The sequence below is a fragment of the Meriones unguiculatus genome, chromosome 3 (assembly GCF_030254825.1).
Source record: "Meriones unguiculatus strain TT.TT164.6M chromosome 3, Bangor_MerUng_6.1, whole genome shotgun sequence".
Classification (NCBI taxonomy): domain Eukaryota; kingdom Metazoa; phylum Chordata; class Mammalia; order Rodentia; family Muridae; genus Meriones; species Meriones unguiculatus.
In genome coordinates, this window is record NC_083351.1 from 68,411,185 (window position 1) to 68,429,418 (window position 18,234).

Consider the following 18,234-nt stretch of genomic DNA (forward strand, 5'->3'; position numbering starts at 1 on the left):
ATGCTTGTATGCACATGACTGTGCACACACACATGCACATGCTCACTAAATAGATGTAAAAAGTAAAATATGTTTGGGAAAGATTAGAACAACACAGGAGAAGCCCAGGCTTTTTTGATGTTAGCCCATCCAAGGCAAATTAGCCATAGGTTCATAGCCAGAGAAGCCCTCAAGAGGCCATACAACTCAACAGCAGCTTTCTCTTAGACTCTGTTAACTATTGCTCTAAGAGTCAGAGGGACTTTGGAAGGGGGCATTGTCATGCCTAGGAAGGCAGTTCGTTTTGAAGTCAGATTTGTCACTGCTTCCCATCTCAACCAGTTAGCAGCTGTCTGCTTAGACAAGCCAGTTGCCCTCTGCCAGATTTCTCTCTGTGATGGATGTTTACCTCATAGGACTATATACTGCTAAACCAGGACGCTAACATTCCCAGGAAAGAAAGCCATCTATGTGTTGTTTCTTACTGCCCTTGGTGATTTCTCACTACTGAACACACTGAAAAACTGGCATATTGTTCAATGTCTGCAAAATCCAAGACAACTCCAGATTCCCTGAAAAGCACGGATATAAGATGAGACCATCAGAGTGGCCCTTCAAAGACACAGAAGTTCAGGATGGTTTTCAGGGTAAGATGGTGAATGCAAGCAGTTCTCTTTGTGAATCTATGAATGGGAAGAGTTGGAGCAACAGAGTAGAGACTGCGGCCCAAGGATAAGGAAAGGAAGTGTATTGGAAAAAGCAGTGACCAAACAATGAAGACCGAAGCAAGAAGGCAACACAAAAAACAGGAGGAAATACCCAAAAGTTTCTACTCACCTCGTCCAGGAAAGGTAACCCAGGTAGCTCCTGGTGACAAAAGGGCGGCCAGCCTCAGGAGGAACTGTGGTTCTGGAAACTGCAAGTCAGGGCAGGGACTATCTGACAGTGACTCCTCCTGCACTGCAGGCTAGCATTGGAGAAGAAATCCCTCCATCACTCCCCATATCTCAGAATTACTATAGCCAGACACAATCTTTGTTTAACCTTCTGAGATCCACATACATATTTTTATGTTTTTAACAATTTATTCATTTTAAATCTCAACTGTAGTCCCTTCCCTCAGCTCCTCCCAGTCCCACCCTCCCTTTTCCTCCATCACCCTCCCCTAGTCCACTGAAAGGGGGAGTTTGTTTTTTTTTTAAGACAGAGTTTCTCTTTGTAGCCTTGGCCATCCTAGATTCGCTTTGTAGACCAGGCAGTCTTCAAACACAGAGATCCACCTACCTAGGCCTCCCTGGGTGCTGGGATTACAGGCCACTGTGCCTGGCTGCCAGGTACAATCTTACAATGGATCTGTTGTTTGAGGCTGAGTTATAGTGGTGCTCTAACTTCAATTCTGTTACTGTGATAAAATAACCCAACTAAAAGTAACAGAGTAGGACAGGGTTTATTTGGTTTACAATTCCAGGTTATTGTCTATTATTTCAATAAATCACAGCAGGAACTTAAAAGCAGCTAGTCACATCACACCCACAGTCAAGAGCAAAGATAGGAATGTACCCAAATTGCCTACTAAAAGTACTCAGCTAGCTCGCTCACTCTGTCCTTATGGGGTTCATGGCCCAAAAGCAGGGAATGCTGCTGACGATAATAGGCTGGGCCTTCCTACATCAATTAATAATTAAATACACATGTGCACACACAGATATACAGAGAGAGAGAGAGGAGAGAGAGAGAGAGAGAGAGAGATACACCCACTGGGCAACTTCATCTAGACAATTCCTTAATGGAAACTCTCAGGTGGTTGTAGGTTGTGTGAAGGATGGTGAAAACTTACCAGCATACCTGGGGACCTGAAAATAAGGAAAAATCACAAGTCAGGAAAGCTGAAGACACCCTACCATAATGACAGGTGAGGGAGATAGTCACAAGAAGCACTCGGGAATAGAGATAAGAGTTGGGAATAGACCCTCTGAGGTGCTGTCAGGGGAAGCAGTGGTGAACAGTGGACTTCCCTGATCTGGCAGCAGGTAAAACCATTCTCTATAGAATACTGGAGGCATGAGAGCTCTGAATCCATTGGATTCCTTGGTCTCTGTAGTTGTCTTCCTCCTATGTGGCTGTTTACTGCTGGGTAGGAAACACGGAGACCTGTCGGCAGAGAAGTCAGTCCTGCCATTTCCTCCTCTAAGGCAGAACTCAATACGATTTGCTTCCTCCTCTCTCCAAAACCCAGGGAATAGCCCTTTGCTTGTATGTTTGCTGACCTGGGTACACCAAATGAGGAGTTGGGAGGACCTTCTGGAGCAAAACTCACACACTGCAAAGAACTCAGGGGCCACCAGCAGGTACCAGTATACAAAAAAGGGAGGTTTCTAAAATAAACACAGGTCTATCACATGTAGACTGCAGTAGACTTCACCCGGAGCTGCTAGATTTCAACATGTTTCTCTGGGAGGAGGTTGTTTGTTTGTTTTGTTTTGTTTTGTTTTTTCCATTTCATTTTGACACTTTCATGCATGTATGTACATAATGTATTTAACCATAGTCATCTCACGTTACCCTCTCTTGTCTCCCTCCTACTCCCACTGATCTCCCTCCTCTTCCCAATAGTCCCCATGCTACTTTCATGGTTTGGGAATGTGTTCTGCTGTGCTGTGTGACACAATGCATTTCATTAGGGTTTCTTACAGGAACATGAGCATCTTAGCAGGGATACACCACATGAAAAAAAAAAAAAAAACCCTCTCCCTCATTCAACAATTGCTAACAGCTCATAGGTCCCCAGGGATGGAGAACATCTTGTGAGCCCTTTACACTGCATTTCAGGATGGGGAGTGGCCCTGTCATTTGCCCAGTACTTCTCTGCCCTTCCTATGACTTATAGAAGACATATAGCCACTTCCATGTTCCCATGCATCCACACAGCCATAAGTGAGACAACACTCAAGCAATTCTGAGGAAATGCTGACCTTACACCTTTGGTGCCACAGATTTGAGGAAGGGTGTATAGACAGTGCCCCTCTTTCTGTTGTCTATTTTCTCAATCAGCTCTGCTTCTTCGCCTTGTTTCTTATACTCATTAACACAGATCGCACCCCATTGATTTACATGTTAGGTAAATTCCCATGCAGTTTCTTCTTACACTTTTTTTCTTATGGGATAAAATTGTATTTGGGGTTCTGTCCTGGGACGAGGAAAGGTCTGTGCCAGAAGATAGAATGAAGGGATGAGAACTGCCATCTCTAGACTCAATGCGATTGTATTCATTAACTCACAACATTTGTGCTTACTTGCTCTAGGCACCACTCAAGACTGGCCTTGTCAATCAAACATGGAAGGGGAAGGGACTCATAAAGGGACTTCTCTTATTGCAAAGCTATTGGCTACCCATAGATCCTGGGAGATGGTAATCACGGTCCTTAGCTGTATACTCATTGCTGATATCACCAAGGCTCCAATGCAGCTCCAAACCCTAAATGGCCCTGGGTATAGCCACTGGTTAACAAAACAAAATGAGCAGACATGAAAATGAGAGACACAGAGAGAGAGAGAGATTGTGGGGAAGAAGGGGTTGGACATGAGTGGTAAGAAGATGGGAGACGGTTAGAGGTGAAAGTGATGAATATGCTTTGTGTATATGTGTGAAATTGTCTAAAAACAATTTTAATTAACAAACATTTTAAAATTACTTTTAATTCATGATTTAAAATACTGTTTCTTCCCAAACAATCCTTCCTATTAGAAAAAACTTCAAAATGATTCATTATAAGATAACCCAAATTTAAGGGACATAAAGTTTATATTTAATCAGTGGATTATAGAAGACACAGGATATTAAGTATTTATAGGGCACTGTGAAAGTGTTAGTTTCAACTGACATAATGTACAGTCTCTTGGAGATTAAACTGTGGACCTTCCTTGGGGGAATTATCTTAATTTAATTAAGGTGTGAAGATCTGCCCACTGTGGGCCTGGAAAGGGATCCTAAACTATGTAAGTAGAGAAATGGGTTGGATGAACAGCAGTACACAGATATTCATTGCTCTGTTTTTGTTTTTGTTTTTTATTTTTACTGTAGAGTAATGTGGCCCAGTTGCTTCAAGCTTCTCCTGCCTTGACTTCCCACAATAATGGACTGTACCTCTAACTTCAATAATGACCAGTGTGGCAACATATGACCATAAATACAATACTGGCATGAATGTTATTGGAGTAATCAACACTTTCTGATAGGATGTAAGGTCTACCCCACTGTAGGAAACACATGGCTAATACTGCAAACCTTACTAAGAACCCACGGTTGAGGCAGGGGCCCCAGGAATGATCCTACTACAATTATTTTGCTAAGTACACATTATATCAAACTGCCTTCTAAATCTCTATCTTTCTACCTGTAGAACAGTGCAGCTCTCAGACAATATCAGAGAAGTTTCTTCATGAAGTAGATAGTAGTTAACACAGGCACTTGCAACTGGTCAAAGTTCAGAGGGTACAGAGCCACAGATAGGACATCTATATCACATCCCATTGGCAAGACTAGACACCATTGCAGAAGAGTGGGTAGAGAGGCACAGGTGATGGAGAACCATAGCAAAACAGTGTCTTCTGGGCTCGATAGGACCACTGCACTCATGAATTCATAACAACTATTTTATTACCTACAGAAAACCTATAAAAGATCAAGATCAACTTTCTAGCACAGATCTTGAAAGGGACTGTTAGTCCTGCCCCTGAGGAAGTATGGATAGCTGATGGCTTCTGGAGAAGGGGAAGTTGGTTTTCTTTAATGGTGTGTCATGTGGTAGTTCCCCTACATTCCAGTGGATGATCCAGACCTAAAAGGACATCACCAATTCGATCTGATGGGTTATTATATTTTTAAAAAGAAATTTTGAGTAGTGAGATGGAGGTGGATCTAAGAGTTAAAGAAATTGGAAGCAAACATGATCAAAATACATTGTATGAAAGTCTCGATGAACTAATCCAAATATTTATCAAAAATAAAGTTGGTGCTTTCTGGAGTTTTCTATGGCTTCTGAGTGGACATTTCTATAGTAACTTCAACCGAACATACTTAATCTAGAAGTGTTTTGCACTATAGATTGAATGAAATCAAACATTTAAGGGTTTGTTTATTTCATTAAAAATAATAATCGGACAAAACAAGAGAAATATTAGTCACTTTTCTGAATGAGGAAAAGCCAGATATTCACATAATAATCCCCCATGTATCCATTAAAAATATGTATTATTGGCTAGATAATATATATATATATACTGTATATGTTGCATATATTTGAACATACATATGTGCTCATTATAGAAATTCTATGAAATACAAAAATATTACTCAAAACTTCAAATATGAGCTGGGGGTGTAGTTCAATGGTACAGAAGTTACCCAGTATGACCTAGGTTTTAGATTCAATGCCTAGCATTTAAAAAAGTCAACATCCAACGTAAAAATAATTGGTGTATCCATGTTTATGTCTGCTTATATGTTTCCTTTTAGGTTTTTCTTCAGATATGTCTGTTTTTATAAAAATTGCATAAAGCATGTGCATGCTTTTGGTTTTATTTTACTTAACAAAGAATATTATATGTGTTTTGATTATAAGAATGTAAGTAATTACTATTTCATCCTATTTCATCACAAAGGCATGAAAGTACCCTAAAGCATAAGTTACTTCATTGAGGCAACAGAATAAAACAAACTTTTTAATAAAAACAAACTGTGGAAATATCTGTTTCATGACCCATCCTGGAATTGAGGCACAAACAGTTCAGAGATGGTGTGGTAACACTCCCATGTCATGAACCATGCCACAAATTCAAGGATAGATAGTAACTCCACCATCCCCTAGTGTTCTCCTCAAATGCACGGTTCAGAATAGGAAAACACTGCATCCCATGGACCAAAGGAGAAAAGAAAGGAAAAAGACAAACGGGAAGGAAGGAAGGAAATGACTGATCCAGAGACTCACCTAGAAATTACATACATTATTTCTATTGCCAAAAGCATGTATATGCTTTATACCAATTTTTATAAAAATAGACACATCTAAAGAAAAATCTAAAAGGAAACATAAGCAGACATAAACATTACATACATTACTTCTATATATTCTTTTGCCAATACAGCCCCAACTTATAAGAGGAAATTACAAATTCTGGAGAGCTCACACTTCGATTACTATGAAAAAAAGGAGAAAAGGATATAAGGGATTTCACTTATCACTTTCATCATTCCTTTTATCTGTTATTATTAAGATGATAAGATGAAGAATACCTCCAGGTTTTACTCTATGAATACTGGTTGGGTAATATTTACTAAATATCACAGTGAAGATTGTCGTGGGAAGAACAGGAAAAGGCAGGTGATTTGGACCTTGTGGAATTTTATTTACATTGAGGTGTATAAGCATTACGTGTCATAAATAATTGTAAATAACGAATGTTCAAAATCCACTTCATAACTTGTCAACACCCATCATCAGATTGCTCAAAACAGCATTCTTCCAGACAGCTATGCAATGCGGAAAGCAGTGAAATAAGCCCAAGTTCCTCACTCCCCACCAGTTCAATGCCTCTTGGCCTTCCACTAAATTTACAGAGCATGGCCCCCACACCCAGATCTGTACCAGATACCTGATACTGATACCACAGGGTGTATTGCTATGCTTTATGCATTTTCACTCAGGCAGTATTACTGTCACTATTTGAAACGATCTTGCTTTTGCCCTAGGACTACTTCTCTAGAGATTGAGATAGATTCTTTGAGTTTAACCATTTTAATTGGATTGTTTACTATCAGTCCCTTTATTTATTGTTTATTTTTTTTGAAATGTGTCACATTTTTTTAATTCGGTTTACATCTTGTTGTAGCCCCATCTCTCTTCTCCTCCCAGTCCCTTCTCCCTCCCTCTCCCTTTTCCCCTTTCCCCTCCCCTTTTCTGAGGCAAAGGGGAACTCCCCTTCCCATCCACCCCAGCTCATCAAGATGCATCACGACTGAGCTTGTCCTCTTCCCCTGTGGCCTGGCAAGGTAGTCCAGCTAGGTGGAAGTGATCAAAAAACTAGCAAGTGAGTCTGTGTCCAATGCTGTCCCCACTTCCCTTCCTAGAGGACCCACATGAAGCCTAAGGTGTTCATCTGTTACATCTTTGTAGGGGGCCTAGGTCCAGTTGGAGCATGATCCTTGGTTGATGCTTCAGTCCCAGCAACCCCTCTGGGCCCTGGTTAGTTGGCCCTGTTGGTCTTCTTGTGGAGCTCCTGTCACCTCCAGGTCCTTTTCTCTTTCCTCCCACTTTTTCACAAGATTCCCTTAGCATTGTTCAATGTTTGTCTGCGAATCTCAGCATCTGTTTTGAGGCACTGCTGGGTAGAGCCTCTCAGAGGATAGTTCTTTCAGGCTCCTGTCTGCATATTTAGCAGAGTATCTTTCATAGTGCCAGGAGTTGGCACTCTCCTATCGGGTAGGTCTTTGGTTGGGCCAGGCTCTGGTTGGACATCCCCTCAATCCCTGCTCTATCTTTATCCCTGCACATATTGTAGGCAGGGCAAATTTGAGATCAAAGTTTTTGTGGGTGGGTTGGTGCTCCTCTCCCTCAGCTATGAGACTAGTCTAGTTAGAGGCTGTCCTCTTTGGGCTCTATGGCCTCTGCTAATTGGAGTCTCTGCTTGAGTTCCCCACATATCCTCCCAGGAGCCCACCCTGATGTAGGTCTCCAGTTTGTCACAGAGATACTCCCACCCTCAGTTTCTCTTTTCTCTACAGGCCTTTTGTCTTCTTACCCTTGCTCAAAGGACACTGTCAATAGAACAAAATGACAGTCTACAGACTGGGAAAAGATGTTCACCAACCTTACATCTGACAAAGGGCTAATATCCAAAATATATAATGAACTCAAGAAATCAAACACTAATGAAGAAAATAACCCAGTTTAAAAATGGGGCACAGAACTAAGCAGAGAATTTTCAATAGAGGAATCTTGAATGACTGAGAAGCACTTAAAGAAATGCTCAACTTCCTTAGTCAACAGGGAAATGCAAATTGAAAGGACTCTGACACCAGTCAGAATAGTTAAGATCAAATTCTCAATTGGTAGCACATGGTGTGGAGAAAAGAGAACCCTCCTCCATTGCTGGTGGAAGTGTAAACTTGTACAACCTCTTTGGAAATCAATCTGGTGCTTTCTCAGTAAATTAGGAATAGCGCTTCCTCAAGACCCAGCTATACTTCTCTTGGATATATACCCAAAAGACACTCTGCCATACAACAAGGACACTTGCTCAACTGTATTCAGAGCAGATTTATTCATAATAGCCAGAAGCTATAAAAAACAACCTAGATGTCCCTCAACCAAAGTATGGATAAAGAAACTGTGGCACATTTACACAGTCCCTACTCTTAACCTGTCAGCTCTGACTCTTTCTAGATCATGCCTAGAAGCGCTAGAGTTTCTTGATAGTAATAGCTCAGCAAATATCAGGATCCTTTACCTGCCATGTCCTACAATGTACACTTTTCTCTTTACTTTTCTCTGAAGTCCCCTCTCTCTCTTCTTTTTGTACTACCTTGTTACACTGTAAGTTAATCTCCTCTCAGTGACAGCTTAGCTATTGGTAATATCTTGTTCAGGGCTTGTTGGTTAAATTCTTTACTTTGTGCTAATGATGTATATCACAACATGGCCTTCATTCAGGGACATTCTATTATACTTCACCAGTTAATGAAGCAGTATGGTGATTTCTATTGTCTACGAATGTAATGAATGGGCAAAATACACAAATGTCTCAAGCAATTCTTTTAAAATGTGATTTACTTTAAAATATTAGCCAAAAGGTGCAGTAGTAACCAAAATACAAGCACTCAGCATCAGGGTCAGGATGCCAGATACAAGATCACAAAATCAAGTCTTGAATCACTGGAAAATCTCTAATGCTTGCAACCAAACCATGAATTGATGTTTCTTATTTGTAGAAACAGAAGATCTTCTTTGCTTTAGCTTTCAGTTTATGATGTGTGATAATGAGGAGGGCGGAATGCCCTGGAGGGTAAGCAGCACTCATAATCAGGCAAACAGCCTGGGCTTTCAGATTTTTCTTTTCATAGGAAGGAAGATAGAGCAGGGAAGCAATTGAATACGGAATGTAGAGCATGAGGAAACAGATCATCAGCCTCATAGCACCCATGTGAGCTTCTGTCTGGGGATTCCAAAAGCTGGTCCTGTTTCCCTGCATCTTCTGTATATGTCTCCTCAAGGAATGTATTAACAGGGAGGCAAAAGTCACATTGAGCATAAACTGTAATAGTGAGCTCAAGAAAAAGGAGACTGCTAATGTCAAGATGCCCTCACTGAGGTCTAATAACGTGTCATTCCTCCCAGTTAGGTGTTCAGAAAAGTGTGACATCTGTCCAAGCACGAAGTGCAGGAGAGCAGTGAAGGCAGAGATCAGGAGACAGGACAGCAGCAGGCCGGTGGTCTTCGCAGAGATAGTCCGTCTCAACAGAAGAAACAATGGGTGTTGGAAATTGGTAATCTTCACACAATACGTGCTGTTCAGCAAGGTCACTAACCAGAGACTGTTGGAGTCCAGAAACCTCCAACACAACAGAAAAAATATGGAAAAGTAGACTGACCTTCCAGCATTTGTAGCATTGTAGACAATATTCAGCAGAAACAAGCCCAGAGTCAGGAATCTAGTGATGGCCAAGCTGAAGATGATCCTATCTGAAGAAGAGATTCTGTGACTTTTGACCCAAGTCCTATAAAGGACCACCATAATAAATAGATTTGCAATGAGTCCTACAAAATTAAAAACTACTGAGACAGTAAACATAAAAAAATACAGTTCCCTAAGCATCTTCACTCACTGAAGCTTCAGTGGTTGCGGTGGTGATGAAAGCAAACTAGAATAAGTAAGTAGACACAGTATTCAGCTTGGAAGAAGCTCTCCTTTTTATTTTCCAGTGTGGCAAATGAGCCATTTCTGGTCTAAGCAGCAGCTGCTTTTACTAAGATGCAAATCTTTCAAGGATTAAATTACTATTTCTTCACTCCTATACTTATTTTCTTAGAAATGCCTAATGACAAACAGGCTTAATTAAATCTGGAATCTGTTCCTCCAGTATCAGAAAGACTAGAGGGTATCAGGGCAGGCCCCAAGAACTTCAAACCCAAGGCAGTGTTCACACCTAAGACTGTTTCAGTTTCTCGGCAACTTTACTTTATAAAAACCATGGAATATTGTGGGACTCCTCAAGCCTCACTCTTCCCACCTGCCTTCCCACCATGCCCTATCTGAAGCTGTCTGTGTGTCCCTCATATGTTGAAAATGTAGCCATTTTCTCCACCTGTATTCTGACCATGCCACTGCCAGTCCATCTCCTCACACATGAGGTGACTTCCTGAGCAGTAAGTTCAAAGAATGTCGCCCTGAGACATATTTTTCATGATACATGGTAAGGGGGACACAGCAGAGAAATGGACTTGTGTCATAATCTGTTCGGGGGTTTACCTAGGAACAAATATATACTCTTTCATGATTCCTTTATAAATCTGGATCTATGTTTAGATCATTTGTATTATATGTCTCCTTAGACATCAAAGTACTCTGGTGTGAAATCCAACGGACTTATTTATAAAGTCACATTAGAAATCCACATTCAGCAATACCACATGCCCTCACTGACTATATTCACAAAGATAAAAGAATTTTTCATGATCCTGAACAATATTCTTATTGACTTGACAAAGGATTAGATAACAATAAGTAAATCAACATCTATTCTTTTTTAATATAAATTAAACATCAAAGTATATCTATACATACACATACATTCTATGATTCAAAAGCAGATATGCATCTTGGATAGAGCATGGGGGGACAGGAGTGGAGAGAAGAAGGAAGTAGAGGAGGGATAAAATGATTGTTCTTTCATAGTCTAAAAAACAAACAAATATTATTTGGCATTAAATTCAGTAAAGGTCAATGAAACACAAGAATAGACTGGGGCCTAAAATCTAAGAGTCTTGATTCTCATGCTATTGTTTACATCATCTGCAAGGGCTTGTGGAAATTGCTATCTTAAAAGGATTGGTGTTGCTAAATAATTCACTGTTTGACAGAATGACAACCTTCACTCAATCTAGTGTGTCACATAATATATTGTGTTAAAAGGTTGGCACACATTGTCTCATGAATTTCTACTGCCCTGTGGATAAAGGAAAAGCACAAAAATAATTCATCCAAGAAAAATGTAGAGTTGACAGAACCAGAATTTAAACAAAAATCTATGGAAAAGCAAATCTTTTTGCTCTCTGTCTCAAGTCTACAGAAGTACTTTATTTATATCAACACAAAATTTATGGTAAAACTAATATACAGATTGGCTCTTCTTAAGCTAATGGTTATTGACACACAGCTCCAAGTCTATATAGTGAGTGTTCTTACACTGGCATTTCTCAAAGACTGTTGCACCTGTCCAAATGATCCGGTGGAAAAAAGGCCCTAACAAGCGTGGTTTTCACCTCTAATCCAGGTAGGAGCAGGGACAAAGCCTGCAGCATCTCTCCTATTGATGGTGTAGGCTTGACACATTGAGAGTCAGAAGGTCTCCATAGTGCTAAACCAGGCTGAAGAATTCCCTGGCTCCATTCTATAACCTCTGTTAGTTTATGAAGCAATGGGTCCCTTAGATCCAGGCTTCAAATGACCGCACTCACATGGGAACATCGCCACAAATGTCTGCTTCAGCTTCTTGTTACATAGAATGAGAATAAATGAGTCACCAAAGAGGTATGACATTGTAATTATCATACCAATTACCCTGGCAGTCTTGGTGGCTGGTAGGAAACGACTGAATGACAAAATTAGAAAGGAAAGAAAGTAGAATAGGAAGAGTAAGAAGGAGGAGAAGATGATTCTGATGGCTTTTTCGTGGGCCACAGTACTCTGGTCTCTGGAACCAATATTGTATTGCTGCATCTGCTGAGTATGCTTTCTCAAAGAGAGAAGGAGCAGGAAGGAGGCAGTCAGGGAAACAATTAAGGGAGGAAGCTTCCACAGGTTCCCAAGAACATGCATCAGATTGTATTCACTTCTTTTCAGTCTGATGTATTCAGTCATATTGGGTGTTTCTTTGCTTCCGCTGAAGACAGAATAGATCTTAAATTCATTCATCAGAGACATGGTACAGACACAGGATAAGAGCAGTGCACCCCACAGCATCCCAACAACCACTCTGGAAGCTCTCCATTTGAACCAGAGGAATGTGGGGTGGGAGAAGCTGGCTATCTTTAGGCAGTAGAAAACACTGAGACAAGAGATAAGCCAAATACTGAAGCTATTTGTAAATGTCCAGAAAATGTCAATGAGTTGCATCATTATTCCTGAGTCATGGGTGTGGTAAGAGAACGCTATTATAAGGCCATCAATAAAGATGATCCACAGCAGAATGATCCTGAAGAGGGCCAAGCTGGTGATGATGAAGTCAGACAAAGACATTTTCTTGCTCTTAAGCCAGTGGCTGCCATTGACCAACCCAATGAAACCATTCACCAGATTTCCAAGAAGAAACTCAGTGACAATCAGAACCAGGAACACCCCTTCAGTGACTCCCAACATGTCAGGATTTAGGCCACCCTGATCCTTGTTCTGTACATGTATCTCATCTCCTTGTAAATTTCAACTTTTTTTCTGAGCTCTACCTCCTCCTGTTACTTCACTGTACCTGTCTCTTCTGCATGACTTAGTCTGTCTCACAGAACAGCTTTGGGAATCCACTCTGGTTGTCCCCTTCACGGATGGCACAGATTGTCACTTCTATGATCTTAAATTCAGAAGCTCTTTGTTAAAATGCAAATAATGCCCAGTGTCACGTGGACAAGGAAGACATCTGGGTCACAAAGAATATGGAGGACTGAGACTCAGTTTCAGAGGGAGTGGCACTCTAGCTTGAATGCAAAACATCCCCCATGGGCTCATGTTTTTGAAAACAAAATCCCCAGCTGGTGCCAGTGTTTGGAAAGGTTATGGAAACCTTGGGAGGTGGAACCTAGCAAGAGGAAGTACTTTCCTGTTACTTGGGATGGGCTTTGAGAGTTTACTGGCCCCATTTTCTGTTCTGTTTCCCACACAATATGATGGGTTCGTCTGCTGCTTCCTCTGGGACTGTTTGCCAAATAAACCTACTCTCCCTTACAAAGCTCTTGCCAGGGTATTTTATCTCATTAACAAGAAAGAACTACGGAAAAGCAGTGCTGGGAACCACCCAGAAGAAAAAGGTAATTGATACCTAAAAGAAGCACAGAACTACCTGAAAGGTGTCTTGTTTCTCTTCAAGGACAGACAGACAGAAACAAGGAAATGCCAGAATTCTACCACACTGGACGGAGGTATAAGTACATAAAGTTCAATGACACTGCTCTTAAAATCAGTTCATTTATTAAAAATTTTATAACTTCAACTCATGAAAACATTGTCATTTTGAATTTTGCAAATAGGTCTCCATAGCCAGAAATTAATTTTGCATAAAGTATAAAGATTCCATTTTTATCCCCACCCACAAATGGCATCACGTGTTGAATAACATGTGCTACATACCACTTTTATTGGCTATTGTCTCCACATACGTGATCAATTTCTGGGGTCTATCATATGTCATGACTTTGTATCTCCATCAACAGTACACTTTCTCATAGTGTACACACATACGAACAACCAAAGCCCTCACTAGCAGAGCACATCCCCTCACCCATTAGAGTGCATTATTCCTGGGCATTTGCTCATCAAAGCATCAAAATCAGCTTGTCACATCTCCCAAAGAATTTCTAAAAATTGATTTAAATTTCTCTCCATCCTTAGCAATGATGGCAATGTTTCCAATAAGCATAATGCACCAGTGCTTTTAATGTGTTTCAATAATGTTCTATCAAGCTCTTCAGAGAACATTTACTGAAGACCTTTGTATTCTTACATGGCATCTTTTCAAAATTAACTTTCATTGATGTTCAGAACGTGACACTTGAGTACTGCTCAATTTCTTGTAACTCTTATCTGAATTTTGAAAGCAATCACATCATTTGTGAATCACTTTCTCTTCATGATCCTATCACTCTTATGACAATACTTGTTAGTCTTAGTGCAAGTATGTTGTTAGAGTGCTCATTTTTCCATTTGAAAGGAAATTTTAATGTTTAGCACAATGTTTTATTTCTATTTTAAAAATGTTAAACTGAGTTGTCTTCTTTCTACAAGCCCAATGCTATGGGTTGCATCATGTCCCTGTTCCCCAAGTCCACATAGTTCCTAACCTCCATGTAGCATACAGAAGGAGGAAAGTAAGATTACACAAGATCAGAAAGGTATGGCTCTGCTACTGCAAGGACACAAAATAAAAGTCAAGTGAACACAGCACGACAGTAGCTGCCTACATGCCAGGAAAAAGATTCTTCCCTAGAATGGATTATGTTGGCCCGAACGCAGCTTTTTCTAGCTTCCAAAGCTGAATGAAAATACCTGTTCTTCGAACTACCAGTCTCTATTTTGTTCTAGCTGCCTGAGCAGGTTAATAGATCTAACAACACAAAACAAACTACTCTGTACTTAGAAAAGCCTCACAACTCAATTTTCTAATCTGCTATTTGCAAGGGAAGTATAAAGACAATACTTCTATTCCTTGGTGACCTGCGATCTTAGGAGCACTGCGAAGGTTCCTCACTAGGGACTATATTTAATCCTTGATAGACCCACTCCCCAAACAAACAAACAACTTAGTTTGACTGCTAAGGTTTTGTGTATTTTTCATGGTCTAATCCCTCCCAAATTTATAATGACCTGAATTGAAAAGAATGTGAGATCAGTGATATCTTTCTTACTTCAACTTGCAGTGTAAGAATATCCAAAACAGAGCAAAGATTTGACCATTTATATGGACATAAAGGTAAATATGTGTGAATTTGTAAGAAACACAAGAGGTGGATCTGTGTCTCCCAAAGAATTCAAAGGTGGTCTGTCCAGGCATGCTCTGCTGGTTTACATCATCATAGTCTTAGCTTCTTCCATCTTCTACCCTGACTACTCCATGCTCTGGATGGCTCCTGGAGACTCAGCCAAAATGTTTCCATTACAGAAAAGAAAGAAAAAGGTCAAGGGAAATACAGAGGACATGTTTCTGAACAGTTCATCTAAGAACTCTCCTAAGAGCTCCACCAAATGACCTGTGCACACATCCTTTTGGCAATCCATAACCACAAAGGACAGGAATGTATTTGAGTTGTGCATATAACCACTCCAAATAAACACCAGTTCTATGAATACAGAAATAATAGATAATGGGTAATTTATTAATCACATTTGCGCTTTACATTCTAGGTAGCTTTTGATTCTCAAAGCCATATGAACCCAAAAAGGGTGCTGCCCTTCCAGGGTTAATTCCTACGATCTTTGTCTGGCTTAACCATAGCCTTGCCACAGATTTTCACCCTCTCAGGTCTGCTCCCACATCCAGAAATAAAGTATCACCATCTACTACACATCTGACAGGAGGACGCTCCCAATAACCTGGTTGTTTCCCCTCTTAGAACTGCTTACTGTATCAGTATAGGAGTACGGTTCCTGTACAGTCAGTACAGGTCCAGGCAGGAGCTCTGTTTTTCTTGATTTTTTCAAACATGTGTGCATACATGTGGTGTACCCATGCTAGATGCCCATGTGTATACACAGGGAGCCAGAGGTCCAAACTAGTTTCTTTCTCTATTGTTATTTTTTCAAATAAGGTCTCCCAATGATAGGATACAAGAGATTATTTCAATCTTCTGGTATCTGTTGAGGCTTGCTTTGTGCCTGACTACATGGTCAACTTTTGAGAAGGTTCTGTGAGGTGCTGAAAAGAAGGTATACTCTTTTGAGTTTGGGTAAAAAGTTCTGTAGACATCTATTAGGTCCGTTTGATTTAGGATCTCTGTAAGTGTCATTATTTCCCTATTTAGCATCTGTCCCCCCTTGGTGAGAGTGGAGTGTTGGAGTCTCCCACTATTAAGGTGTTGGGATCGATGTGTGATTTAAGCTTTAATGTTTCATTTACACAGACACTTGCACAGCAAAATAAGACCCTGAGGTCTAAAACATAGTAGCAAGCACATGCCTGGACATTTTTTAAATTTTGATTTTTTTTTTTTTTAAATCAAAAAATGACGCTTCAATAGTGTGGCTGCATGATACTGGAAGCCATCGAAGTTACCCACCATTGTACTGCGTGGAGCGAGGTGACAAAGAGGAAAACTGAGATTTGAGAACAAATTCCAATTCTAATGGTGCTACAGTTAGCGAGCTTGAACATTTCCTGAGCAGTCCTGACAATTCCAGTGCTTGCTTAGTCAACAGTGAAACCAGCAGACAACCTAAAGTTACTCTGGCCTGTAAGGAGACCCTTGCCTGATACAAGCAAGGCAGGGCAAGAAGCCAGGAGAGGAACTGACTTGTTTTCCCATAGGATCACCAGGAGGGTAAGAGGGAGAGGTATCCCCTTCACTGGAGTCTCTACCTGAAACCTGTTCTTTATTTCTAGTGTATCAGGAAGTACACTATATATATATGTGCACTATATGGGAGCCTGTCACTACATAAGGCCAGTGGAATACAAGTGTCAATAGAAAAGAAGCTAAATGCACAGTTGACATACCTGAGTTCAAACTCCCACTGGCTTTGACAATTTTTTAACATTTGTGTGTTTCTGAATGTTCATGTGTAAAACTGTCTCTCTTCTTGGGAAACAGTACTCGACTCATCCAATGAACTTAGAAGTCATTACTATGAATACTGTCACTGTCTGAAATGTTTCCCTGTAACTTACTAACCTGAGAGATCACTGCTTCTTTGCTACGATCTGTCTTGCTGTTACTCCCACTAGCCTACACAGCACGTAATGCAAATCCTGAAAGGGAAGTAAAATGACACTGCTCTCATTTCCATGTCAATGTTTCCATGCCAAAGAACGACCAACACAGCACAACGTCACCATGCTAGTCTGAGCTAAGTAGGGGCGGAGAGAATGTAAGTAGAGGAAAAACTAATTTTAAGAATTAAATGATCTCTTTTGGGAACAAGGTAAAATTTCTTGATAGTTTTCTTACCGTTAAGCTTAACCTTTATAACCTGGTGAGCAATAGCCAACCTCCCGAAACAGCCTCAGAAAAATGTGTCTGATGCTTGAGGTGGTGTGAGTTTATCACCCAGCCTGAGAGTTGTACAGAGGTAACAGTAGGTCTCACACTGGCCCACCGTTAAAGCGCAGCCTTAAGAGCCACATGCATGTTGTTAATGAGTGAGTGAAGACAAGTGAATGCTCGTATGCAGAAGAAGCATACGAGCATATGACTGGGAATACACACGCAAAGTTTTCCTCATCAGTTCCTCTACATAAAACCACTCTCTGTGGCTTAGAAAAGATCAACCCTCCTTATTCTAAAATACACAGTTACTGAAAGTATGCACGGGAAGTATAAGGTGAGGAACTACACAAATACCCTAAAGACAATCATAGCATTTGCCACTTCTCTCTCAGCCTTTTAAAGCACATATAGAAAAAATAATTTTTAAAAAATTGGATACTGCCACACATGCTGTTTGATACTTTTTATCCTACTTTTCTATGTAGTCATCTTTCCATTTAACACGGAAAAAAATACCACACCAAACTTACAGGGCAGTTTTCTGCAGGTTTATGCCTGACATAATCACATCAAAAATGGAAACTGTAAGACCACAAAATGCAATTACTAGTCCTTACAGTCCCTTAGTGCTGCCGGATTCCACAAGTCTACTCTGTGCCAGGTCCAGCTTAGGAGCAGTGAGGTTTCTCCACAGGTGGGGCACACGGGATTAGGCTCCAGGAAATCTGCCTGGCTTGGGAAGGCACAAGAACCAGCCTGCGGGAAGGTGCTGCTGCTTCCACGGCAGGGCCTTTCAGAGACGGGGCAAGCAGTCTCCAGGTCACAGACGATTCCGCAGGATGCGCTGCTCTACTTCTGCTTCCTAGACTTCAGAGCAGATTTGACTTTGGGTTAATTCTTGTACATGATGAGATTTTTCCACTTTCATTTTGTTTAAATTTCTCTCATTGTAACCTCTCACAATGCTTAGGATTATAAAAACTGCTTTGCTGACCAAAGACATGAGAATTGCTCAAAACAGAACACTATCCAGATTCAACATATAAACACAGAAAGGTCTTATACGTTGACCATT

At 40.6% G+C, this 18,234-nt stretch overlaps 2 protein-coding genes across 2 annotated transcripts; both read right to left on the reverse strand.

Annotated features, from left to right (window-relative positions):
- Positions 1-8,922: 8,922 nt before the first annotated feature.
- Positions 8,923-9,849, reverse strand: Tas2r4 (taste 2 receptor member 4). The gene has a single exon (XM_021661348.2). The coding sequence runs from the start codon at positions 9,847-9,849 to the stop codon at positions 8,956-8,958; it is 894 nt and encodes a 297-aa protein (XP_021517023.1). The 3' UTR covers positions 8,923-8,955.
- Positions 9,850-10,944: 1,095 nt separating this feature from the next.
- Tas2r3 (taste 2 receptor member 3) lies at positions 10,945-12,653 on the reverse strand. The gene has a single exon (XM_021661349.2). It carries the CDS (start codon positions 12,610-12,612, stop codon positions 11,662-11,664), a length of 951 nt encoding a protein of 316 aa, XP_021517024.1. The 5' UTR covers positions 12,613-12,653; the 3' UTR covers positions 10,945-11,661.
- Between the last annotated feature and the right edge of the window lie 5,581 nt (positions 12,654-18,234).

Bases quoted from the DNA above. Each gene is read 5' to 3' on its own strand.
- Tas2r4 (XM_021661348.2), bottom strand. From the start codon at position 9,849: ATGCTTAGGGAACTGTATTTTTTTATGTTTACTGTCTCAGTAGTTTTT.
- Tas2r3 (XM_021661349.2), bottom strand. From the start codon at position 12,612: ATGTTGGGAGTCACTGAAGGGGTGTTCCTGGTTCTGATTGTCACTGAG.